The sequence below is a fragment of the Osmerus mordax genome, chromosome 5, assembly GCF_038355195.1.
Source record: "Osmerus mordax isolate fOsmMor3 chromosome 5, fOsmMor3.pri, whole genome shotgun sequence".
Classification (NCBI taxonomy): Eukaryota; Metazoa; Chordata; class Actinopteri; order Osmeriformes; family Osmeridae; genus Osmerus; species Osmerus mordax.
In genome coordinates this window covers 9,959,459-9,984,577 of record NC_090054.1, presented here as the reverse complement: position 1 = coordinate 9,984,577, position 25,119 = coordinate 9,959,459, and the positions used below count along the sequence as shown (strand labels likewise).

Sequence of the window (25,119 nt, the reverse complement as noted above, 5' to 3'; positions counted from 1 at the left end):
GTATACTTATTAACACAGATGATATGTAAAGGCTGTCTGAGCATATTGTAGGAAATTAAATGTCCTAATGTACACTCTTAAAAAAGTACAAAGGTGGACAAAAAGCATATGTCATATTCATGTAGTTGTATTAAAGGACACCATTTTAAGTGCACGTATCACATTTGAGGCATTTAAAGTATCTTTCTTTAACCGTTGCAAACAAGTAAAGCCAATCTCAACTCAAATTGTGTATCTTTATCTGCAAGTTCCCTTGCATGTGATAATTTAATCAGAACAGAACATATATGGATAGGCATTGCAAGACTAGCAATAAATACATTAATGAATAATGTTTATTGCATGTGCACACAAAAATCGATTATTTTACTTTTACAGTCTATTGATATCAACCAAATATGCTGGAATTGCAGTTAATGTACAATATGGGTTTAATTAGAGTAATGGTTATTACATAAAGTTAAATTATTTGAATCAACATGTTTTAAATCTTACCTACTCTCCTATCATTCTAATAAATCAAAGAGAGAAAGAGATAGAAGAAATCAAGGAGGAGGAAAGGCATGCAAGGAGAAGTAGAAGCTAGAGGAGAAGAAGCCAAAGGAGAAGAAGAAGCCATGGTCCACATTCCTTTTTATACCCAACCAAACCATCAACTTTAAGAACAATCAATCAGACCACATCTTGACCTTATTAACATATATGACTACCAATGTAACAGGAAGTTGTGTACACAGTGAGGTGTGAGAAACATCAAGCAAAGACTGCACTCAGCAACTGAAGGCTTTAGCATATAAGAGGGGTGTCTCCCAGCCTACCAATATCCCCTCTTGATATGTTATAACATTACATATTCACTTTTGAAAGTCTGGAGACAAAACATACTTGGACAGGAAAAAAGAACACAGACAAGAATATATTGTTATATATACAGTATATATATTGTAATATATATATTGCTTTAACTATTCAAGTGGACCAGTGACAAGTTGGACAGGTGCTAAAATCTTGGCATAAGTTACCAGAAATCCAGTTGTTTGCCATTCAAGTACAACAGTGTTATCTTAATATACTTCAGTGTGTTTAATGTGATTTGATTTGCTCTTCTGTAATTGGTCATCAGACCTCCTGCGGACAATCTTCTCCTCATGGAAATCCTTTATCAGGCCCTCATCACTGGCAGCCTGCAGGCTATCAAAGGTGTCTTGTCTCTCCCCTGCCTTTCTTGGACTTGCACTCTCCCACCGCTTGTTTTTACAGAAGTCCAAGACCCGTTCCAGGCAGTTGAATTTAGTGTCAGTGGTACAGGCATACATACCCGCTGGCACAGCCAGAACCATAGCAAAGACTATCACAACAATATGGATAAGCTTCTCCCGCTGCTCCAGTTCACTGATGCCACTCCCAGTCATGAACAGGATGCACTGGCCGACAAGGGGAGCCTTGTTCTTCAAGGTGACACAGATGTCATACTTCGTGGCGGGCATTAAATCTGAAACAGTGTAAGAATTGATACCTGGGCCAATGTAGATCAATTCCTTTTTGGCAGAGTCTGTTTGGCCAAAGTGGACGGTGAACCAGGTTTCCGCTGGGCGCTCCAAGACTGCGTACCACTCAATGGTGATGCCGTAAACCGTCTGTCTGGCGATGCGGATGTCAATGTAAACGTTCTCCTCGGAGGAGGCAGCAGGCATGGGGGACAGGGCCGAGCGAGCTGGCAGGGAGCCATCAGGAGGGCGGACATCCAGGAAAATGCTGACGGAGGAGTTGCCGATGAAGTTGTTAGCAATGCAGGTATAGATACCACGGTCAGCCAGATGGAGGGAGGGGATCTCCAGATGAGCGCTAATAGTGTCCTCGTTAACCCTCTCTTGTGACTCTGGGATGAGTAACAGCAATATACACAATACAATAAAAGAATATTGTGAAAAGTTAAAACCATAAAACAACTACTCTCCCAAATCTAAATGTCCAAATCTAAAATATCTTCTTTTCTTGTATTGACCCGATAATCATTTTACTTTCATCTCCTTTAATTTACAAATATTTTTACAAAACCAGAAGAAACACTTTTGTGTTAGGCTCCGGTTTCTATCCAAATACAGATAGCTTACAGATATTGAATGGTGATAAATGCATCTGCGCACCCCTTAATAGTCAGATTGTGGTCTGTATATCTACATTCATTCAGTGTTCAGATTTGATCAGTAGCCTCATAATGTAGACCACAATACTAGGCTATTCTTAATGTTGTAAGCAGTGGGCGTGTGGTTGGGTTTAGATATGAGAGTTGATATGATAGTTGATAAAACTCATTTACACTGAGGTATCTAGAGGAACATGCATTACGATTTGACCAAAACTTACCATGAAATCCTCTTATCAACTTGAGACCATATGTCCACCACACTGTGGGATGGGGCCTGGCCTTGGCTAAGCAGTGGAGCGTTATGTTCCCTTCAACGTGCATTGAAATGTTGGTCGTTAGGCCGGTGACGACAGGCTTCATGCACGTTATCAGTTCTAATTCATGGAAGAATTGACCTGCCTTAAGATCAGGCCCTGCGCATTTCAAGTAAGAGTTCATCAGGATAATGGGTGGGCTGAGAGACCTGATAAACTCTACGAATCCTTTAAGACGACAGTCACAAAGCCAGGTGTTATCATGAAGTGCCAAGACTATATTAGGTGTGAATCCTAATTCCTGCCCGCCATTTCTCTGTACGCTCTGATAAAGAGGCCAGTTTATAAAAACATCCCTGGAAATTATCGTAAGCTTATTGAAAGATAAGTCCAAGAAAGTGAGACTTAACAAAAATTTGAAAGCGTGTTCCGGCAGTACGTCGAGAAAGTTGTGCTTGAGGTCTAAAATTTTCAGCGCTCTAGTAGCCTTAAACGCTGTCCATGGTACTGATCTGAGTTTGTTGCCTTGAAGTCGAAGTTCCGTTAGATTTCCCATGCCCTCCAAAAAATTAACATTCATAACAGTGATGTCATTGAAATTGAGCCACAGACTTTCCAGAGCTGTGAGTGATAAGAATGCACCGCGAGGAATCTCAGTAAAGTACGATTTCTCTATACGAATTTTTGTAATATCTTCAGGTATATTTTCTGGTATGAGCAGGAACGTACCTTCCATACACGTCAGTGACCTAAATGGAAAACAAGAATTGAGCAGCCTATTGAGACAATCATTCAATTTTGTGGAAACAACCTAAGATAATGGGTACTTTCACCTGTCGGCCTACTTTGTACGGTAAACAAAAGGTTAGGTCGAGACTCACCTACTGATTTACAGCCGCTTGGCATTACCTTCAGGTATATTAAGTTCAAGCTTACCTTTCTTGTCTGTCTGATACACAGCTACATCCACGTAAACATTGAGAATATGTTTGAAACGCTTGGATGATAACCAAACCTAAAACTATAAGATATCGCAATGTATCCATATTCGTAAATTCACGACATAGATCTAGGAGTGCGTCAAGTGCATCAAGTGGCGCAGACAAAATAAGCTTAGCCTAATCCTTGACGTAGACTCTGAGGCGGAAAACATGCATTAACACATAACACAACCGTGGCAGGGCTAATTGGTCTACTTGGCGAGAAGTTTTTCGATGGAAAAAAGAAAAAGCATTGCACATACCGCATTAAAAAAATTTTTTTACATCATAAGTGCGAAGATTATATTTTCTCCAAACAAGAGGTGAAAGACACGAATGAATTAAGACCATATAAAAGTTTATTTCAAAATATTCACATATCATAGTTGCAAATATATCGAATAGAATTGGTAAATATTAATTTAGGTTTTACACAAAACAAATCAACAGTTGGTGGGTGGTCAATGTTTCAGGCCCAGGAATATAAATGTTTTAAACATCTAGCATAATTTCATTTGATTTACATGTGCATTACTCAATCAGTTCTGTGCTTCTCTCCAGCTCCAGCTTTATCCCTTTCTTCATTGTAATGATCAATGCCAAAATGTATATATTTCGGACAACATCCTATATATATATACAGAGGCATGGGTTTATATGTAAGTGTAAATCATACAGAAAAGTATATACAAATCTTACACATACATATGATATTGACAATGAAAAAAATATCAATGGTCTCTAGAACATAGGCCTATCTGGATCAGATTTTAAGGGGTGGATTCTGTTAAAATTGTCAAACAAAAATGATTGAATAAATAAGTCAAGATGTATCATTTCACCCACACATGATGGTTTAAAATCTTAATAAATCGTCTCTACAAAAACAATTTAATAATTAAATCAAGAGGTATAATTTCACCACACATGATGGTTTAAAATCTCAACAAATCATCTCTACATAATATCTGAGCCTTTAGACTATTATTATCTAAGTTAAATATATTCAGCATTAATTTCATTTTGAAAAGTGTCTGTGTAGTATGTCTGTCTGTATGAAATTTAACTTAAGTCAGAACACATCGACAGCAGACATTCCTCATACCTGGAAACTGAATTCCACAACCTATTCACTCTGCTTTTGAAACATGTATTCTTAAGAAAAGGGGTATAAACATCATAACATCCTTTAAACTGATATTTCCATGATTGTACAACGTCCCAGAGTCCTTTGATAGAAGCCCCGCTGCGGTGGCGTCCAGCGAGGGGGGAGAGGTGGTGGTGAGTCCCGGGATAGGGGTGTTTGAGGGCGTGCTAGTGCAGGGCTAAGGTAAGGATGTGAGTGGGGGTGAAGGTGAGGATATGGGTGAGAGCGGGGCAGAGGGCGGGGGGCAGGAGCCGGAGCTGGAGCATGACGTCAGCAGAAGTACTCGTTGGGCTGTCCCTCTATCTTAGCCGTAGCCTCAGAGTCCAGGCTGGAGCGGGCTGACAGCAGTCTGTTTGACTCCTCTGGGTTCAGTCTGGTCAGGTACTCGCCCTCCAGTCCTTTGGCCTTGGTTCCGGGCGACAATGTCTCAAAGGTCACATATGAGTCTTGGATGTCCTTGGACTTTTTCCCCCAGTACTTCTGGATCCGTCTTTTCAGAGCCCCGCAGCACACGATGACAGTGAGGGGGACAGCAATGACACATGCGACCGTGATCACAATCACGTTGATGAGCTTCTGGGTTCCAGTGGCGCTGGCTGCCTCATCAGTGGAGAATATCACACATTGTTCTTTCCTCGGGATGAGGCCCCTCACACACACACAGGCTATGTATTTTGTCTTGGGAACCAAACCATCAATGGTAACACGGTTGTTGCCTGCTCCTACGTTGATCTTCCTCATGTCTCTCTCCCCAAACACAGCATACAGAACACTGAAGGCAGTGGTGTTCTTGGCCTTGGGGGCCCTCCAGTTCAGGGAAATGGTGTTGTCTGTGTCCCCCACCACCTTGACCTGTCGGACCAGCCGGGCAGGGTCCTGCTGGAGGGACGAGGTGTTGGCCGCCAGGTTGCTGAGGTTGGTCTTCTCCAACTCCAGAAAGCCGTCAGGGCTCTGAGATGTGGTAGGCCCAGGGATGACTTTGTCCGCCACAGTGTAGCTGGCTACCCCAGCTCCAGCACCAGGCTCCAAGGCTGGAAAAGGGGGAGGACTTTGGGTGGGAGCCACGTATCTGGCCACTAGCTTCTCCTGGTAAGCGGCCTTTACAACCCCACTGGGCTTCTTGGGTTTTGACTTCTTAGCAGCAGCAGCAGCAGAGGTTGCACTGGTTTGGTTGGTCTCGGGTTTTGGCAAGTCGGAGACTACCAGAGAGATGACCGCCTCAGTGCTGCCAGCATAGTTGGTGGCCTTGCAAATGTACTTCCCTGAATCACGGAACGACACAGCCGGGACACTCAGAATGGACCATATTATCCCCTCTTTGGAGTTCTCCTCTTGGACTGTGAGAGACAAAGAATAGCTGTTTGAGAAAGACCAATCTTGAGGTACAAAAAGGTTAAATCTTTAATTAATAAAAACGTGCTGGGTTTTTAAAAGGGATTACAGTCGACTTTCTTAGCCGACATGGTTGTCAAGGACGTGCAAAATCTTCAATAAATCTCACTGTAATAAATGGGCATACTATTTTTAAATGTCTTCCCATCTACATTGAATGTCTTTATCTGTCTCTTGTATTGCCATGCGTTTCAGTGTAGATTAATACTTCTTCTCTCAACCAGTCACACACACAAACCAACCCTTACTCCAATGCAAAGGTTGTTACTCACCTGTCCCGTTCAGGACTTTTCCATCCGCCCTTCGCCAGGACAAATCTGGGATGGGTACTCCAATGGTCCCGCAGCGCAACATCACGTTGTTCCCAACTGTGCTGCGGACGCGCGCCACCGCTGTGTGTATGCGCGGAATCTGACAACGCCGTAAATCTGCGTCGCTGAAGAGTACGCCAGAGAGACTCTCGGGAGCGGAGCAACGCAGCCGCGTGTCTATAAATGCTACCGAGAGCGTCGGAGACTTCTGAAACTGGACCAGGTCGTATAATCGGCAGTCACACATCCATGGGTTGTCGTGGAGACCTTGAGGGAGGCGAGAAGAACGTGTTTGAACATTTGAAGAAAGCTTAGGAAACACCAGCCACATGGCTAATGGATGATAATGTGATGGAATTAGGGTTCATTGATTAGGCCTATCCACTATGATGATCATCCTTACCGTGGAGGGTGATGAACATAATGATAATGAAGTTGCAGCTCCTCTAATATTTCCAAAATGTATGATTTTGAGGATAATCACACATCCATTGATTTATTATTGAGCCTTTCACAATGAATGTATACTGAATACATAACCATCACTGCCTTTTAAGATGTCTAAGTGCCCCATGACTTGAGGTCCATCATAACGTACCACATACAATATTTTACCAAATAACTGTATGTCATTAGGATTCCCATAGAAAGTAAGGCGAATTCCTGTTTTGTTTGTTATGAAAACAGACCAATTCATTTTATCTTACCAAGTATCATTTTTGAGCTTTCCGGGCCCTGCGCGGGTTTGACCGTTAACCAGGTGGAAAGCACCTCTGCCGGGACGGTCAGGAGGTTGTTGCTGGACAGATCCAAATAGGTGAGATTCTTTATGTAATTCGTGGCATCTGCCGGAACGGAATTTAGCTGGTTGTTGTGCAAATCGAGCAGTCTGAGGCTGGGCATATCCATTAGAGATTCCCAGGGAAATGCTGCAAGCGTGTTCCCATCAAGACGAAGCTCTTCCAAGTTTAATAGCCCTCGGAAACTGTCTTGGTTCAGGGCGGTCAGTGTGTTGAAAGACATCCAGAGAAATTCAAGACCAGAGAGGTAGTTGAAGGCTTCACGTGGAATCCGCTGGATGGCTGTTTTCTCAATGCGCAATTTCGATGTGTCCACAGGAAACCCGACTGGCACAAGAGAGATCTCAGGGTCATTGCAAATTACGCTCCTGTGAAAAAAGGGTGGATGTTTAAAATATAATTTTTTTATTTCAGTTATTGCATGTTAAAGATTGGATCGTGAAAAATTGCATACATTTGCACAACACAAATGTGGGCCTGGTGATGCACAAACACAAACAAACAACATTTTAATATGAAACTCCATGTGCAATATATTTGCAGATGTTTTGTTTTTTCTGCCTCGCTAAACGCCATACAATGTTGAGAAATTGGTGAAAGTGATTTGAGAGATAATCCCGTACTAAATGCAATTGGACAAACATGCACACCCGGAATCGTCTTAGTGCAAGTGTTAACCTCCCATTTCAAACATCTGTAGTCCAAGAGGACAGACTATTAAAATGGAATTCGTTTCAAATGATTTGGATAGCTTGGTCGTTGAGCAGTGTTTCATGGACTTACCTGGCTTTTGATCCGTCGCTGAGGTTGTGATAAAAACAGCTGCACTGCGACGGGCACGCGCTTACCGTGTATGGTAGCGCACCTGTGGCCAGGTAGAGCCCCAGGATCAACGCAAAGAACATTTTGGCCCACTTAACGCGCACACAATTTGCCTACATGCGCCCTGTCAATGCCCACTTGAGACAAACAGACCTGCTTTTGTCATTTATCATAATATCATCCGCATGGCTTTGTCCCACCGCTTCGCTGTCCCATAGTGATCAGACTGCTATGGGTCCCGAGATAAAAAGGATAGACAAGGATTAGTGAAAGTACTGGCGTTCTTTTCATTTGGATGCGTATTGCATCCCGGAATCCGATAGGCTGCGCAGAGACGTCCCTATTTATTATCACAGAAAATACTTCCGAAATGGTCATAATCCACTGTGATGTTAGTTTTTTTTTTTCATTCTGCAAATTTAGCTTGTTCATTTGAGCCCTGTCGTGACTGTTAATCTGCTGGTGAACAACATGCTTTCTACCACAAGGTGGCCCTTAACACAGGGACATTTGCTACCTAACCTTTTACAAGTTACATTTTGGTCCTAATGAAACAGGTTTGCAATGACTGCATACAAATATTTAATAATACATTTATTTTTGTGGGTTACACACAATCCAATTTAATTACAAATAATAATCATCATGAAACCTTATTTAAATGAATACAATGTGAATGCTTTCATTACAAATTATGTAAATAATATGTAGGCTGACAAAACATTTGATAATAGTATTATTTGTAACGTATAGATTTTAATGTTTATTTTTATTTTGAAATAAACATTTCTGACAGTGCTTTGAAAACAATTGCCTGAAACATTATTTCAAGTAACACAATGTAGGTCTGTTTAAAAAAAATGTTTTAAAGTAATTTACCCTCGTAAACTAGTGTTGACCAAATAGAAATACAACTTCTTAGAAGCAAATAACAACAGAACAACAGAAGCAAAGGTCTCACATTTCAGTTATTGTAGACATTCTCCATGCCTTATCAGCAACTTCTCAGGCATTTTACTTATATTTATATTTCCAAGCTGCAGGCTGTAGTAACCTTTGCAACAAAAACAATTACCTTTGTAATCAAGGACTGTCAACTATTTGCATGACAATAGAAATGTGTCACTTTACAATATATAATTTGTAACACCTACCCATTAAATGAAAAAGCCACCTATTTCCAATTGAAAGTACATTACATTTACATTTATGCATTTAGCAGACGCTTTTATCCAAAGCGACTTCCAAGAGAGAGCTTTACAAAAGAGCATAGGTCACTGATCATAACAACGAGATAGCCCCAAACATTGCGAGCAGCCAAAACATGAAGCATACATTGTGGAAAACCATATAAGTGCCAAAGGGAAGAACCATAAGAGCATGCAGTTAAACAAGTTACAATTGAACAACAGGGACTCCCCACAAGAGTGCAAGAGTGTACCTGTAGAAAAAACAATCAACAGTAAAAATATTTCACAGCGAGTACAAGAATTTGAAACTGTTACAACTAACCAACAAGAGCAACAAGTCTCTCAATGCGAGTCATTGTGATCCTGGAGGAAACTAACATCAGGTCCAGCCAAGCATTCCTAAGTGCCGTTGTACTTGACTTGGAGCAATACCCCTGGAAATGTTGTTTTGTCCAAAGGTTGAATGTTGCACATTGATATGGGATTTCCTTGGGTTGCCCCCTGATGTAAACAATACAGAAACATGGTCAGTGTTAATATTGGCCACAAAGTTAAAGTGTGCCACGTCTTTGGATTGAAAGGAATTGGAGCTTGAGAAACAATTACCCAAATGATTTAACACTTCCATACTTAACACTTCCTTCTGCATATTGTGTTGGTGGATCAGAATGTGAAAGAAAGGACACCTTAAAGAATCACTGACTCCATCTTATGTTACACTGTAACCCAACATCAAAAAAAGGAAATCTAGTCAAATGTACTGTGAAGCTATAAATTACTATTGACTGTTCATTTGAGGGGGTGTGTGTGTGGTGTACATGCAGGACATGCTAATGCTCTGTTGAAATAGTGTCTGTCTTGTGCTTTGGATTCTTTAACATTTCCAGAATGACAAAGGGTTTTTAGTAATCTTTCAATACTATGTTGCCTTTGTTGAACATCATACACATTCCTTATCGTTCTCAAGCGGTTAATCTAATTTGCTGTGTGCAAAAAATAAGCCCTCTTTCACATATAATAACGTGGAACATTATTGGACTTCTTCCATAGGAGAATGGTTGGATTCTCAGTATTATGGAAAGCTTAAGTCTTTAATGCTTTGTCATTCTGATTATTAAGTGAAATCAGCAGTCAAGATCTGTATCTAATAATGGTTTTTAAGAAAGTATAATTCTTGATTTCCATAGGCCAGTGCTGACTCATAGGGTGAACCTTGTTATTAATCTGAGTCTGTGTGGAAATATAAGCATCTTGGCACAAATATTTATAATAAAGTTACTTTCAAAGGAAAACATGTACTTTGTGAAAAAGGTAATCAAAGCGTATTTCTCTCCACTTCTTATGGAGTGTTGTATTTGTTTGTTTAATGTCTTGATCTACTGGTTTGGCACTCTTAGTGTGAAATTATTATGATCTTATTTGAACTTATTTTGAAACAGACACTTTTTCAGGCATTCATTGTTAACTGTGTAACTGTATAATAAGTTAGGTCAAAAATAAAGATTCACCATAACACACAAGGACACACACAGAAACAACATAAAAGTGGGTTAGTGAGTCTGTTGAGTTAATTTGAGACCTAAAGTCAAATATTGAAATAAATGTGGTGCAAAGCAGCTCATGTTCTGAACACCTAAAGCCAGGACTGGTGAGGTCAGCCAGGGACAGATGGATTTGTGGATGTTGGCTCTATATCAGAGACAACTTAGTGCAATTCCCTAATCAGGTCAGTTTGTGACACACATCTGGGTCTGTCGTCACATTTGAGTGACCTGTGTTGTACAAACACTTATCTGTCAACTAACTTTATAAATTAATAATTTTATACTTTTACATTATCTGCCTATTTATGTGAAGTTTCAGAAGCTAAAATATGAAACAAATAACTCAAGATTCGTTCATCAAACACATTCAGCAGTGTTAAGCCACAGAAACATCAATGATAGCTACACGATACTTGTCACATACTAGTCACATGATACTTTACAATTTCTAAAAGGTTTGCATTGATTGTCCCCAAGGTCTCCAATCGCATAATCCTGTGGTGGAGACTGACTTGGGACCAACAATGACCCTTGTTCCCACTCCAAGTCCATAGGAAAAACTGTCAATTAGGATGTAGCAGTTGAATGTTTCACTTTGGAATAAAGTGTATAATTTATTCCAGGGCCGGATGCAGCCTGCTTTGACTGGGGGGGCAGTGAACATTTCTGGGGGGGCATCATGATTACGGAAGGGGGTCGTATAATTTTTTATATAACCATTGTGTTATCATTTTTGAGTCTGCTTAACGATCCGAGTGTTAATCATGCACGGAGCTAGACGATACACATTCGGGGCTTAACCCAAACCCATGACATATCCTGGGTTTGATGTGATGCTGGACAGGATCCTCCACAGTGCTCGCGCGCTGTGCACTGTGGAAATCTTTGGGCATTCATTTGAGCGCAGAATAGTTTTTTTGAGCTCTATGTAAAATAAACCGCCGCCGTTTTCCAATTGGTAAAAACCTTGTCTAGTGATGGTGATGCCTTTATCATTTCTGGCTCCAAGTTGTCGACAGGGGAAGCAGAAACATGCGTGTAGCTTGGCTGAGTTCTCTAACCAAGTTTGAGAGCGATGCCCTAGGACCTTGGCTGAAAATGCGCATGGGGTACGTTTGCAGAAGAGGCTGCATTGGATTGCTGTCATTCAAACCATGCTCGCCTTCACCCACAGGCAGCAGCGGTAATGTTGGTACCGAGAGACGGGGAAGTGCTTCCACTAGGACCAGCACGCTCTGCCTGCTCTGGAGTATGAGATTACATTTACATTTAGTCATTTTTTAGCAGACGCTCTTATCCAGAGCGACTTACAGTAAGTACAGGGACATTCCCCCCGAAGCAAGTGGGGTGAAGTGCCTTGCCCAAGGACACAACGTAATTTAGCACGGCCGGGAATCGAACTGGCAACCTTCAGATTACTAGCCCGACTCCCTCACCGCTCAGCCATCTGACTCCCCGAGTTTAATATCCCTTGTCGCAGGGGCAGTAGTAGATGGTTTGGGGATCAGAAATCGATGCATGATCAAAGGTTTTTCTTTGTAGGTACAAACACACACGCAAAGAACAATCGATGGCTAACGAAGCTAAAAGACTACTGTTAACGTCTTTAACCCGTGTATCTTCCATGAAAACAAATATAGATTACAACTGAAACAAAAGTATGAAATTCCAGGGTCTAACATTAAACACCAATGCTACACTTTACTATTCGTCAAAAGCCCTCCACAAAAGACCGATATAGACCTACAATAACTTCGAGAACAAGTGAGTGAGTGGCAAGAGATTCGAGGTTGATTTCACTTTTATCGGTAAACGTGGATGCGGAGCTCTAACCTACGTTGCCCATTATCAACCAGACAATCACTGGGGAATCTTTTTAAAAGATTGGTTGAAAAAAAAGCATATTACTGAAAGCACTAACAGACTTTTTCATAGCTTCAACATGTAACCATTTTGGCTGAAGTCAGAAGGAGCTTGGGGGGGCGCGGCAGAAATCTGGGGCCCCAGCCCCCCCCCTCCCCCCCCCCCTCTTCTTTGTTGTCTCTGAATCTATTTTGAATGTTCCAATTCCAATATTTCAACTCACTGCATTCTGGCCTAATTCCATGTAATTTTCACCCCAGATCAAAATTAGATGAAGAAGGCTTTGAATAATTCATATTTGAGAACAAAGGTAAGTATGAACATTAACACCAAAACCACTAAAGCCTATCATAATTGTTGAGTGCAGGTCTACTTCGACCTCATCATTTAGAGCTAGTAACTGTAGAATTGTCTAATGTCAGTTTGTTGATGCCTCTTATTGTTGATACAGAGACAAATTGAGGCAGCACTAGATAAATGTACCAATAGGTTGGGCAAGAGGCAAGTAAAGGCACCAATAGGCTGTATGACTTATATTTGTCTCACGATGACAAATGTTGATTAACTGCAGTAAGTGGCTCATGGTTTTAAACAAGCAGTAGGATTTGATACAGGCCTACCTGTAATCAATAGAATATGTTCGAAATGTTTTCCCCACTTTCCCTGATCATAGTGACAGTCTTACTGCATGTGACTTTCATCTAAAGATCAAAAGCTCTTAATTTTAGATCTTTATCAATAGAAATATGCACATATTTTAGAGTAGCATACCATTTAAATACGTTAGAAAAAGCATTTAGCATGGCTAGAAGAAGCCCAACCGGAACATTGGACACCTGTTGTCTTATCAAACTATAGCCATCAGACATGTGGTATTGACATCACGAGCATCCTTTTTAGGACAGTGGTCGCTCGTAGACACAAAGGCTTGTTGTGTAACTAATTGAGCGCTTTAGAGTAGCGACGGGTAAATGCGTATTAGGGGGCAGTGGTTTGTGTTGTTATGTTCATTAAGACATTCTTGTACGGATTGGGGCAAAAGAGAAGGGCTTTACATAATTACGTTCATGCTTTTTCACGTGAAATTACCCTTTAAAAGCAAGCTTCGTTAGATCATATTGAGGCACATCGTCAGTGATCGGAGAGTGTGGGCTGTGATTTCTGCACTTATTGTGTCAAATCGCATTCAAGATGGTGTCTTCCTACCCGTTACCAGATGGCTTTTCGGACTTCGATGTGTTCTCCTTGGGATCTTGTCTGCTAGTGGAGGGTAAGTGTTTTTGGTTTCTAATTGAATTCATCCAGAGCTGCGATGTTGCTGCGTACGTTTGTTTTCTCATATCGGGACCCGAAGCTCCGCGGTCATGGGTGACCAATGTTATTGGGCGAGGGGGTAAACAGTAGCCTACGCGAATGAACTGCTTACATGAATAAGACTTATTGGAGTTAAACGTCCAATATTCTGTAGCACTTACTATTATTTATAAAGGGGCAATTAATATTATTGTGTGATCAGTGCGCGTGCAATGCATTCATACTCTTATTTCTCTGTAGGTCTTCTTGGATTCTTCCTGAATGCTGTGACAGTTGTAGCTTTCCTTAAAGTCAGAGAACTGCGAACCCCCAGCAATTTCCTGGTCTTTAGCTTGGCACTGGCTGATATGGGCATATCCTCTAATGCCACTATTGCTGCTTTTTCCAGTTTCTTGAGGTGAGTGACGTCTCATAATAAATCTACCCCTCACGAGTACACGACTAACTGCCAGTTATTCACGTTGATATATGAAACACTGAAGTGTAGTCACTCATTGGCCATGCATGCGTTATGTAACCGGTACAACAACTGTAGGCGTATCGATTGCTCCCTGAAACAATCCAACCAATACCCTGTCGATAACTGACAACTAAAATGGATTGATTTGACCTCTTGCAAATTGTAAACAAGGGGAATAGGTGGTAACGATGCGGTGGATAGAAATGACGTTGACAGGGAGTGAACTTGCCGATAACATACTCCACGAAAGCCTGTTCAATGATACGGAAAGGCATCGGATTTAGAATCTCTAATCGGGGTTTGTGGGATGATGTTCAAGGTTTGCATATGGGCCAGATGCACAAGATTCCCCTCTTTATGGCTATTGTTAGACAGTGACCTGCTTCCAATTTTTTCATTGAGGATCCAGACCATTCCAAAGAGATTAAACAGGGTATAAGTCAACAACAATAACAATATTGTTTGTTTTCTATGTACAACCTCAGATACTGGCCCTATGGCTCTGATGGGTGCCAGACTCACGGATTCCAGGGTTTCATGACAGCTCTTGCCAGCATCCACTTCATTGCTGCCATTGCATGGGACAGATATCACCAGTACTGCACCAGTAAGTGACATCATGAGTCTGACATGACTCTCTCTCTCTCACACACACACACACATACTCTAAAACCGACACACCAAGTTATACCTGTGAGTGTAACCCACAACAATGCCATCAACAATAACATGATCCTACACTTCTCTGCCACCCCTCATACACACTGCACCCACTATTCAGGTATTAAACTGGCTGGCCTTTGTTTGCAGCTGTGCTGTATGCCTCTTGGTCAATCTGAGAGGCCATCTGGCCTCTTCTCAGATGCTGTTGGCTGCAAAGAAGCTCCTTACCAGAGCTTTAATGATAGTATAATCTTCAGATTAATGTCATACAGACTGATTCTACAAATCTCTACCACACCCAGAGACAATAGCATCACCAGGCCCACAGAGCATACACAACATCCAACCTCCGGCAGAAAGAGTACTTTTGTATTGCAATAATATCAGTATGATAAACCAACATAAATGCATGTTGCATAAGCATAAGCCTGAACATTTGAAGCTGGCTGTATTAAATATTCTGTGTCATCCCTTTACTTCATCTGCCCAGTCACCATAATGAAGGAGAAGAGTCTCCCTTCTTTGTGCTCTCATAGACTTGTAATAACCATCTACCTGCTAAAGTCATTAATACACATAGCTTTTCTACTCCAATTGAGCAATGCTGGTGCTGATATCAGTACTGTAGTGGGGAATGTAGTTATGAAGTAGTGTTGCTGGGTTTTGTGCCTCTCCTGGCTAGCGCGAGTGTGCCTGTGTTCCCCAGGGACAAAGCTGCAGTGGAGCAGCGCTATTACCCTGGTGATGTTCATCTGGCTTTTCACGGCTTTCTGGTCCGCCATGCCCCTCATCGGCTGGGGAGAATACGACTACGAGCCCCTGAGGACCTGCTGCACTCTGGACTACAGCAAGGGTGACAGGTAACACACTCACTCAAACCTACAGTAGATTCTCCCTCCCTCCAGCCCCCTACAGTAAGGACATTCTTCTTGGGTTGCCACAAACTCTGCATACATAACACCATGTTTTATTCTCCTTGAACAGGAACTACGTGTCATACCTGATCCCCATGGCCATCTTCAACATGGCCATCCAGATCTTTGTTGTCCTGTCCTCATACCAGTCTATTGGAGAGAAATTCAAGAAGACTGGAAACCCTAGGGTAAGAACATTGGCTGCTTTTTATTAGCATAGACTGTGAGGTCTGAGTTTAGGAATGGTCAAGTAACAATCTTCCCACTTAACTGCCTTAACAACTGACCAGGTCATAGCCAGGTCTCAGCAATTAAAGTGAGATCTGAAATTTACATGCAGGGCCGAAGAGAGGGTTTGGAAAGGACACTATTCTCTAGTAGGTTTTCAATCCATTACTCACGGTGTTCTGGGCAGGCTTGAGAAGACTGCGTTAACCCAAGCACACAGTGGTGTGGCCTGGGTTGTGGACACAGTGAACTCTTTACTAGAGCAGTCCTGTTACGTAACCTTTATGATTTGCACGCACTGACAGTGGCGCATACATCAGAAAGATGTCACGGTCACTCAAGATCAGTGGGAAAAAAAGCCCTCTCAGATGCCCCAAAGCTAAAGCAAAAAAAAATAATAACACCAAGAACATAAATAGCAACTCTATGACAGTATCTGACAGGCATTTCTGATCTGGTGACATTCATAAACAGCTGTGCCTGAAAAAATAAATTAGAAATATAAAACATACAGCCTGTCTAGGTAGTGAAACACACTTAACAACTCCTCACTGTATATTAAACTTGTCTGTTGGCTGAAGAGAAAGGCAAGTTGATTGTGAAATAATCCTAAATCAGCCATTGTTTTTATCCCAGCCATTATCCCAGGCTTGTGACTAGCCTGTCACATGCACGTTACCCTCATGACTGGAGACATTATTCCTTCCTCCATTCACTCTTTATGGTCTAGCAGTAACAATCCATGCCCGTTCTCTCCCCCTTGCCTTTCTTTTCCTCTTCTCCCTCTCACCCTATTTCAACTCTCCATACTCCCCCCCCCCCCCCCCTCTCTCTCTCTCTCTCTCTCTCTGTCTGTCTGTCTGTAGTTCAATGCTAGCACTCCTCTGAAGACCATGCTCTTCTGCTGGGGTCCCTATGGAATCCTGGCCTTCTATGCTGCTGTGGAGAACGCCAACCTGGTTTCACCTAAACTGAGAATGGTGAGAGAATGTAGACACACAAATTCAGGCTCGCAGCGAATGTGAATAATGATCATCATTATGTGACCTCACAACCCTTAACAGGGTTTCCCAAGATAATGGCAATGTTGAAAACAATGTTCTGCTCCCCACTTTGTTTTTCAGATGGCTCCTATTCTGGCAAAAACTTCTCCCACCTTTAATGTGTTCCTGTATGCCCTGGGAAATGAGAACTACAGAGGAGGAATCTGGCAGTTCCTCACCGGGGAAAAGATTGAAGTGCCTCAAATTGAGAACAAGTCCAAATAAACTAAGCACCCAATAATCATACAAACTCTTATTGGTCCTGGTGGTTTTCTCACAGGTATGAACAAAGTCATAGGTCCATGGACCTTATGTGTGTACTTGTCAGTGTGTGTTGTGCAAGTGAATGTGGTAGTTGAGGTTATTGTGTGAGATCTATATTTGTGTTGTGTCATCTGGATGTGTAGTATTTTGGTTTTCCAGTTTAGAATAACATTTAGTAGATTCACCCAAATTTAGGGGGGATGGGAGGTGGTCTCAGGGAGCTAAGTATTAGAGCATCCCCCCACCTTGACAAACTTGGTGTGTCCCATGCTATTAGTTTTACCCATTTCCCCACCCACAACCATATGGGACCCCCCAATACCTCTGACACCATTCAAACATGGAAATACACCTCCAAGTTATCCATGGTGTTATTCCAACATTCCAATGACATTTGACTCATTGAGGTCAAAATAGAACTTTGACTGAGAACCCATCACAGTCACACACTAAAATAGATCTTTGCGTCAGACATATTTACCTACGTCATATTGGATTTGTTCAAAACGTACTCTCTTTGTGGTCAGAAGTGTTTTCCTGAGCTACATCTGGGTTGAGTCAAGTGAGTCAGCAGTGCTCCACTGTTTAATCCCACAAACAAGAGTGCTTTTCATGAACCCCCTCCACACACACACACAACCCCTCAACCCCCCACCTCTGTGACCAGGGGATTGAGATTAGCATTGAGGAAGGAGATTAATCAGACATGTTTCTCGCCTCTTGGTCTCATTTTAAAGCAGATGAATTGTCCCATTTTTGTTTTTCTCTCTCCACTCATATATCTTTGTGCAGAACGCTTCTAAAACCACTATCAAGGATTGGAACATAACATTAATTTGATAAGAAAAAACCTCCTACCCTGGTTATGATTTAAAATGAGATGTAGCTTGAAATAGAAGATTGTGGTAAACCAGTTTTGGTGAACAATGTCGTTGAGTACCTTTATTCCCTCTTTATTCATTAAATCATCCAGTACAGAAACCTGTTAATATTATCTACTGTAGCTATTAAGAGGTGTGTTCTACCTCACTTGGACAGATCAGATGACATATACAATACAATGTTGCCTCCTGAACATATTACCTCAGTAGCTGTTGTTCACAGTACTGCAGCAGATATAATTTCAGTGTTACGCGTTGAAAGTGATCGGTGTACCACAAGGTCTAAGGACCCTAACATAAATAGATGATTATCATATAATCAATACCTTTAACAGTTTGCACAGTAGCCTGCACTTCAAATTGTACAAGTTGTTACACAGTGTCCAAAGATGAAAGAATTCACTAGCATTTAGCTCAGACAAATTAGTTATCTGACAATCAAACACTCACTGTCACCTGCATGTCCTTAGTGACATCATCCGAGTGTGTCCTGAGTTACTCAGTGTTTCCTGAGGAACTCAAACAAAGACCTATCCAGATGTACTGTATGTGTAAACTACTTATCACTGTACCCCATGTACATGTATTCACAAGCAACAAAGCACAACAACGATACAGTAGGAATAGATTGAAATGTTCTGTCTAGGGTACATATCCAAAGAAAGCATTTAAACATGTTTTTAATTTATTGAAATCATGTGCTATTTTGGATCACATTAATTTGAAAAGAAACTGATTTGTTTAAGTAAAACAACATGATGTTGTCACCTGTCTGCTTGTGAAAAGTGACTTCAGCACGGGTTTAGAGTTTATAAATCTTCTTGAGACTAAATGTATTGTCAATGCTTCAAAGTGTGTGCTCTCTGACAAATCAATTGCCAATAAAACAGTGCTTGTTCACTGTCAACCTTGTAGTATAGTCTTGTGAAGAACAAATTATTTGTAATCTACAATAAAATGTCAAAACTGTCTGAAGAGTGAAGTCTGTAAGATGTGTTTTCGTATTTGAACTCTTCCATTTTGTGTACAGTAGCAACTTTCTGATTCTGGTCATGATAATTGATCTAAAATCCTGAGCAAGCGCATGGATGAGCAAGCATGACCCTTGTCATTTGTAGGACATCACTAGCCATCTCTCAACAGACCTCACTGACTTACTGATAATTGCCATTTGTAATTGTGTATACATCTATCATGTCAATGAATAAGGCACTCTAATCTGTTTATCAGACCCTGATTGCAACTAACCTCCACACGTCATATACATGGAAGTACAGTAGAGGAGACCAGTTGGTGTTAAGCTGATTAATTGAAGTCCTCCCAGAGGCCTGATTTGTTACGCAATTATGTGGTAACATCGCATCTGCAGTGACCAGGGCATACTCACCAGGGCATACTCAGTCAAGCCCATTCAGAACTGACAGTATATGGACCTTGTGAATGAGAAACTAGAACACAAAAATGAAGGTCCTAGAAGTGAGCAGCTAGGAAAAACACCCAGCTGACGCTATGACTGGAAAGGCAGATATAACCATTATAGTTAATTACAGTTCTATGTAAACCCACACATGAGATTAATTAGAAAGGGAGTTGACATCTGCTAGGATGACTTTGGCTTGCCTTGACTGTACTGTAGTTACAGGATATGACACTTTGGTGACACTACTACTGAGACCTACAGTATATCACTGGTTTGTTTGTATGTAACCACAACATTCATTTTCATGAGTACATTCAATCTCATGCACTGGTGAACAAAAATAAGTCCTACAAATGGACAGGACATGCTGTGCTTTATTGTGCTGGACTGTATGTGTGTTAGTGTCTGTGTATATGTGGCTATGTAAAAAAAAAACACATTCAAATGTCTCCTGAGAAATTATTGTTTGGTAAAACTGGGTCACAGGCTCAAATATAAAGGGTTGTGTATTTGCCTCAGTGGGCACAGTAAATGAAATTATTGTTGATGATTAGATGTTCACAATAGTTCAGATGTCAAACAACTAAACATCTCAACCCCCCAAAAAGCTGAACAGTGTTCAAGTATTTCCTTTTGTTTCAATTTAAATGCACGACCACAGGAACAAGACACAGAAAAAAAATCTTCACATCACCAGATGTCTGTTAAAACTGTGGATATCAGTGTTTTTAAAAGAACATCCGCCAGAGATTTGCAAGGGGAAGAGGCCGAGTCTCCAAACTCCTGGATTATACCACACTTAGAATCCAAATCTGGCAGGACACCACCATTTTGTAATTTTATTGATTTCCTGAACTTGTTTTTTCATCAGCTTTTCTACTCGTACAGCAGCAGTCTGGTCTTACATTCGAAGAGATTCAGGTACTTACAGTTTACTGCGGATTATGCCTGGTAAACCAATGACATTTTCATATGGGTTTTTAAGAGGATTACCCAGCAATATGACAAGCAATATAAAGTGTCAGTTGAGGTGAAGTTTACAGAGGTAAGAGTCACAAAGTTTTGCACATGCAGTACCATCCTGTGCTGGTCACAGTGGCTTAACTCTCAACACCACTTCAAACAAAACATAGGAAATGGAAGGCAAGCCTCACTCCAAAGACAGGCTGCATTCTTTCTCAGTGAATTCCCAGTCGACTTCACATGATAGATAAAAACTATCTTTATTTTTATTAAGTATTTAACAGAATGCAGTAGGACCATACAGTTGTCTTGGAACTAAGTCTACAAAAATATCTCCCCTCAGAGAGTAACTGTAATGCCCCGTGATCAACCCCAGCTTCAACCTTCACCTAAACCTCGGCCTCATCCAGGCGTAAGAGTAGGGTGAAAAGTCAAACAACTGCCCAGTGTTCAGACACATACCACACAAACACTCACACATACACACACCCATACACACATTCTTTTACATGATTAGTTCTCTTCTCCATCAGATCTGAAGCCGATTAAAACACTTCCCACTCCCGTGAGAGACACACACATACACGCAGACACACACACACACGCATACAGACATAGAAACTGAATATGGACAGTGCAGTCTTCAGTGGCATTCTAGACAGATGCTCTGGTAATACAGACACATGTATTGTACAAGGACCAGAAGCATTATATCCTTTTCCATTTGAATGTATTCTTGTAGAGGTGAATATACAAAAAAGTGAAAAAGTATAACAAAAACGTAATACTTGTTTGTTTTTTGAAGAAATTGTATTTTTAAAGGATTAGTGACAGCAGAGTAATCTGGATTAAAGGGGTTTGCGTCACTGCTCTTTAGAAAGCTCTCTGTTCTAATTCATTAAATCACTCACTTTTAACCAGAACGCTGGGAAGTGGACACTGTCATGATGTGACCACTTCTCTCTCTTTTGCTCTTTCTCTCTCTAACTCTTTCTGTCTCTTACACATACAGCACATGAACATGACAGATGCACATTAGTGAAAGGATATCCAATACAAAATATAGTCAAATATACAGTGGTATTGTCTTACACTTTTTTTCCCTTTTATTTACATTGACATTGAGTGGATCTACAGCAGCAGTTCATCAGAAGGAGTTATCAATAACTCTATCAATAAAGGACAATCCATAAGGGTTTGGTTGTCCAGGAGGCTTTTGAACACGTAACATTAATCTGAAAACTATAAAACTTAAAAAGTCAATACTTTAATAGTAGGCCTCTGAGTGTAAGAATGTGTGTTTTCTGTGTTTCTGTTTTCTGATAACTAGAACTACAGCGTCTTACAGACACTTTATGGCCATCTTGGGCTTGTTTTGCACTCACTAGGCATGCCTCCTCCCTACTGTGACCCACTATCTATTAGAACTAATGTTCATTTAACTGACTTCATATGTTTTTCATTGTGTACATTTTGTATTGTGAATGCTAATATAGAAGGATCAGTGCAATATACACTACATTACACTGACAGGAACCTTGGGGTTACCATGGACGACGAGCTCTCCCTCACGGCCCACATTGCTGCAGTCTCCCGGTCGTGTAGATTCACCCTCTACAACATCCGGAAGATCAGGAGATACCTGTTTGAGCACTCCACCCAGCTGCTAGTCCAAGCACTTGTCCTCTCCAAGTTGGACTATTGCAACTCGCTGGTCTCCCAGCATGTGCAACCCTCCCTCTTCAGAGGATTCAGAAGGCAGCGGCCCGCCTGGTCTACAATCTACCCAGACGCTTCCATGTTACCCCGCTCCTCATCTCTCTCCACTGGCTACCTATCATGGCCCGTATCAGATTCAAGACCCTGGTACTGACCTTCCGAGCAGTGAACAGGACTGCACCCGTCTACATCAAGTCTCTCCTGCAGCCTTACACCCCCACCCGTCACCTACGGTCTTCTTCAGAAAACCGCCTGGTGGTCCCACTGCTTAAGACCGCCCGGTTCCAACACAAGCTCTTCTCCTGTCTGGCCCCCCAGTGGTGGAATCAACTCCCCACCTCCATCAGAGACACTGACTGTCTCTCCACCTATAAGAAAAGGCTCAAGACGCACTTGTTCCGGGAGTACAACGGTACTTAGGAATGGTTCGCTTGACCCGATGTTAGTTTCCTCAAGGATCACAATGACTCTTGCTTAGAGACTTGTTGCTCTTGTGGTTAGTGGTAACTGATTTTAAAAAAAAATACTCGCTGTGATATATTGTTTTTATTATTGTTGCTTGCTTTTTCCACAGGTACACTTGCACTTATAGCAGTTCATGTTCTTTAATTGTAACTTGTTTAACTACATGCTCTTATGGTTCTTCCCTTTGGCACTTATTTTGGTTGTTCACAATGTGTGCTTCATGTTTTGGCTACTCGCAATGTTTTTGTGGCTATCTTGTTGTTATGATCAGTGACCTATGCACTTTGTAAAGCTCTCTCTTGGAAGTCGCTTTGGATAAAAGCGTCTGCTAAATGAATAAATGTAAATGTAAATTACACAAATGACATTTCCTCAATTCCATTGGTGCAGTCTCACATGAGGCACAACAACATGCGGTAGAACAAGATCTCAAATTCAATATGAAGCTACACATTTGCAGGTATCACAAGTAAGTATTGCTAAGTGCAACTTTTGGTACCCTTGGGTCAAGTGAAATATAATTACGTAATCTAGATGGAGCCTGAAGAGATGCATCTTGAGACTATGCTTAGCTGAAGGGAGAGGTCATTCTAATGCTGCGGAGCATAAAAGCACCGCATGGTAGGAGTGCAAGGGCCCTTCATTCCCTGCACAGGGGTCACAAGATGACCTGATGTTGCACAGCAAAGTGCTTGAGTTGGTGCATATGGCTGGATGCAGGGCCCGTCCTACTGGCCACAGCATTATGTAAGGTTCAGGGTTACTCTACTCTACGGAAATGGATGATCATGGGAGTGCATGAGTAATATGCTGTTCTTTTCTCATCACAAGCTGGTGTCTTCCTGCCAATTCCTGCTTTCCAGCTTGGTTTGTGGAATTGTCTTTCTCCAGCATAATTATGTAATATTTTTGTAATTTAGTTGTTTATTAATAAAAGTTAATAATCTGTATTGAAAAAAATCCAATACATGTTTGCCTATGTTCAATTTCCAATTGTTTCCATTCAGTACACTTCCTGTGCCTGTGTACAGAACGTATCCTGTACCCTCAGCTGATCTGCACTGCACTCAGTACCCTGGCACCACTCCAGATCCTGCAGTTAGTTCAAACAAGCCAGATCCACAAAGGCATCACTGCTTTGGAGAGATTTCGGCCTCAACATTTTTGGATCTATGAAGAGATTATTTACGGATTGTACTCTTACTTATGAGAACAAGTTATATGGGCATGTGAGAAAACTACGAGTGGATTGTGGAGAAAGTAATCTAACATCCTCCATCCTCTGAGAGGTTGAAATTGAATAACCAGTGCTAATCAAGACAGGTTTTATCAATTGCTAAGACGCACTTTATGAATCTGGGATCCATTTGATCTCCATCACAACCAAGGATAACAGCAGTCTGTTTTGGCAATAAAAAATGAAGATTTATTATACACTGCAAATTCTAAGCATATTTTTACATGAGCAAGGGTCATGTAAACAAGTATAAAAACTTGATTACTAAACTGGATACCAATTTCATTCCAAGTATCTCAGCAAAATCATTTTGTTTCTGTGTGTTCATGTTCTTGAGTGACATTCTTTCTGTGGCAGGTGAAATAATTTCAGAAAGAAAATACACAGCCCGTGGCGGGACATGTTCTTTTTATGGTATATACTATAATTATAAGGTTAGGGTTAGACATCACTAAATGTCACATATATGTACTGTAAAAAAGGATTAACTATGTGGTGGTAACAATATGGTATATGAAAAGTTGTATTTTGTATTTATTGGACCATTGTTTAATGACTGATTGATGATTATTGATTGGTCATTAAATATCAAGTTGTATGTTATAGGTAATTCCTTTTTGTACGTATTTTCTGTTTTGAGAGTCAGCACTCTAAAGATGAAAACTCACTCTGTGAGTTGACACAAAACATAGCATGTCCTTTGCCTTGACTGAGTTGTTTGGCTGTGGAATTCTGGCTGTCATGCATTTTGCATGGCCGTCAGAAATTAATACTTTGGCGACTACACAAGATTACATGGTGAACTTGCATCTCCGGAGCTTGGTTTCAAATCAGATCAGAGTGGAATCGCAGAGAAAATAGAAAAAAAAATCATCCCCTGAGTCAGCCAATCCTGTTATGGTGGCCAGCCTGGGCTCTATCCTGTAACAGTCATAAAGACAGAGAATTAAAAACACATTATTTCCACTGGATAAAAAACTGACGTGAGTTAAGATGGAAAAAGAGAGTGAGTGAGCAAGTGAGTGAGTAGATAAGTGTGTACATGTGTGAGAGCCAGACAGAGAACCCAACAGAGGGAGTCAGACAAGTAGTGAGT

At 41.2% G+C, this 25,119-nt stretch overlaps 3 protein-coding genes across 3 annotated transcripts; 1 reads left to right on the top strand and 2 right to left on the bottom strand.

Annotated features, from left to right (window-relative positions):
• Positions 1-1,064: 1,064 nt before the first annotated feature.
• Positions 1,065-3,449, bottom strand: lrit2 (leucine-rich repeat, immunoglobulin-like and transmembrane domains 2). Its single transcript, XM_067236611.1, has 3 exons — positions 3,340-3,449; positions 2,368-3,152; positions 1,065-1,879 (listed from the first exon to the last, which is right to left on the bottom strand). Exons 1-3 carry the CDS (start codon positions 3,447-3,449, stop codon positions 1,065-1,067), a joined length of 1,710 nt encoding a protein of 569 aa, XP_067092712.1.
• A 1,351-nt stretch (positions 3,450-4,800) lies between these two features.
• lrit1a (leucine-rich repeat, immunoglobulin-like and transmembrane domains 1a) lies at positions 4,801-7,938 on the bottom strand. Its single transcript, XM_067236881.1, has 4 exons — positions 7,817-7,938; positions 6,941-7,401; positions 6,195-6,500; positions 4,801-5,867 (listed from the first exon to the last, which is right to left on the bottom strand). The coding sequence occupies exons 1-4, from the start codon at positions 7,936-7,938 to the stop codon at positions 4,801-4,803; spliced, it is 1,956 nt and encodes a 651-aa protein (XP_067092982.1).
• A 5,468-nt stretch (positions 7,939-13,406) lies between these two features.
• rgra (retinal G protein coupled receptor a) lies at positions 13,407-17,307 on the top strand. The gene is made up of 7 exons (XM_067236815.1): positions 13,407-13,722; positions 14,007-14,163; positions 14,712-14,833; positions 15,596-15,749; positions 15,874-15,991; positions 16,898-17,011; positions 17,156-17,307. The coding sequence occupies exons 1-7, from the start codon at positions 13,644-13,646 to the stop codon at positions 17,297-17,299; spliced, it is 888 nt and encodes a 295-aa protein (XP_067092916.1). The 5' UTR covers positions 13,407-13,643; the 3' UTR covers positions 17,300-17,307.
• The last annotated feature ends 7,812 nt before the right edge of the window (positions 17,308-25,119 follow it).

What these genes read in the sequence shown, in the direction of transcription:
- lrit1a (XM_067236881.1), bottom strand. Translation starts at nt 7,938, where the DNA reads ATGTTCTTTGCGTTGATCCTGGGGCTCTACCTGGCCACAGGTGCGCTA. An exon ending in AGCGACGGATCAAAAGCCAG is followed by an intron (nt 7,402 to 7,816) that starts GTAAGTCCATGA and finishes CTTTTTTCACAG; the next exon opens with GAGCGTAATTTGCAATGACC. An exon ending in AAGCTCAAAAATGATACTTG is followed by an intron (nt 6,501 to 6,940) that starts GTAAGATAAAAT and finishes GCCTCCCTCAAG; the next exon opens with GTCTCCACGACAACCCATGG.
- lrit2 (XM_067236611.1), bottom strand. Translation starts at nt 3,449, where the DNA reads ATGGATACATTGCGATATCTTATAGTTTTAGGTTTGGTTATCATCCAA. An exon ending in GTATCAGACAGACAAGAAAG is followed by an intron (nt 3,153 to 3,339) that starts GTAAGCTTGAAC and finishes TTTTCCATTTAG; the next exon opens with GTCACTGACGTGTATGGAAG. An exon ending in GTTGATAAGAGGATTTCATG is followed by an intron (nt 1,880 to 2,367) that starts GTAAGTTTTGGT and finishes TACTCATCCCAG; the next exon opens with AGTCACAAGAGAGGGTTAAC.
- rgra (XM_067236815.1), top strand. Translation starts at nt 13,644, where the DNA reads ATGGTGTCTTCCTACCCGTTACCAGATGGCTTTTCGGACTTCGATGTG. An exon ending in GCTTTTTCCAGTTTCTTGAG is followed by an intron (nt 14,164 to 14,711) that starts GTGAGTGACGTC and finishes GTACAACCTCAG; the next exon opens with ATACTGGCCCTATGGCTCTG. An exon ending in TTTCACCTAAACTGAGAATG is followed by an intron (nt 17,012 to 17,155) that starts GTGAGAGAATGT and finishes TTTGTTTTTCAG; the next exon opens with ATGGCTCCTATTCTGGCAAA.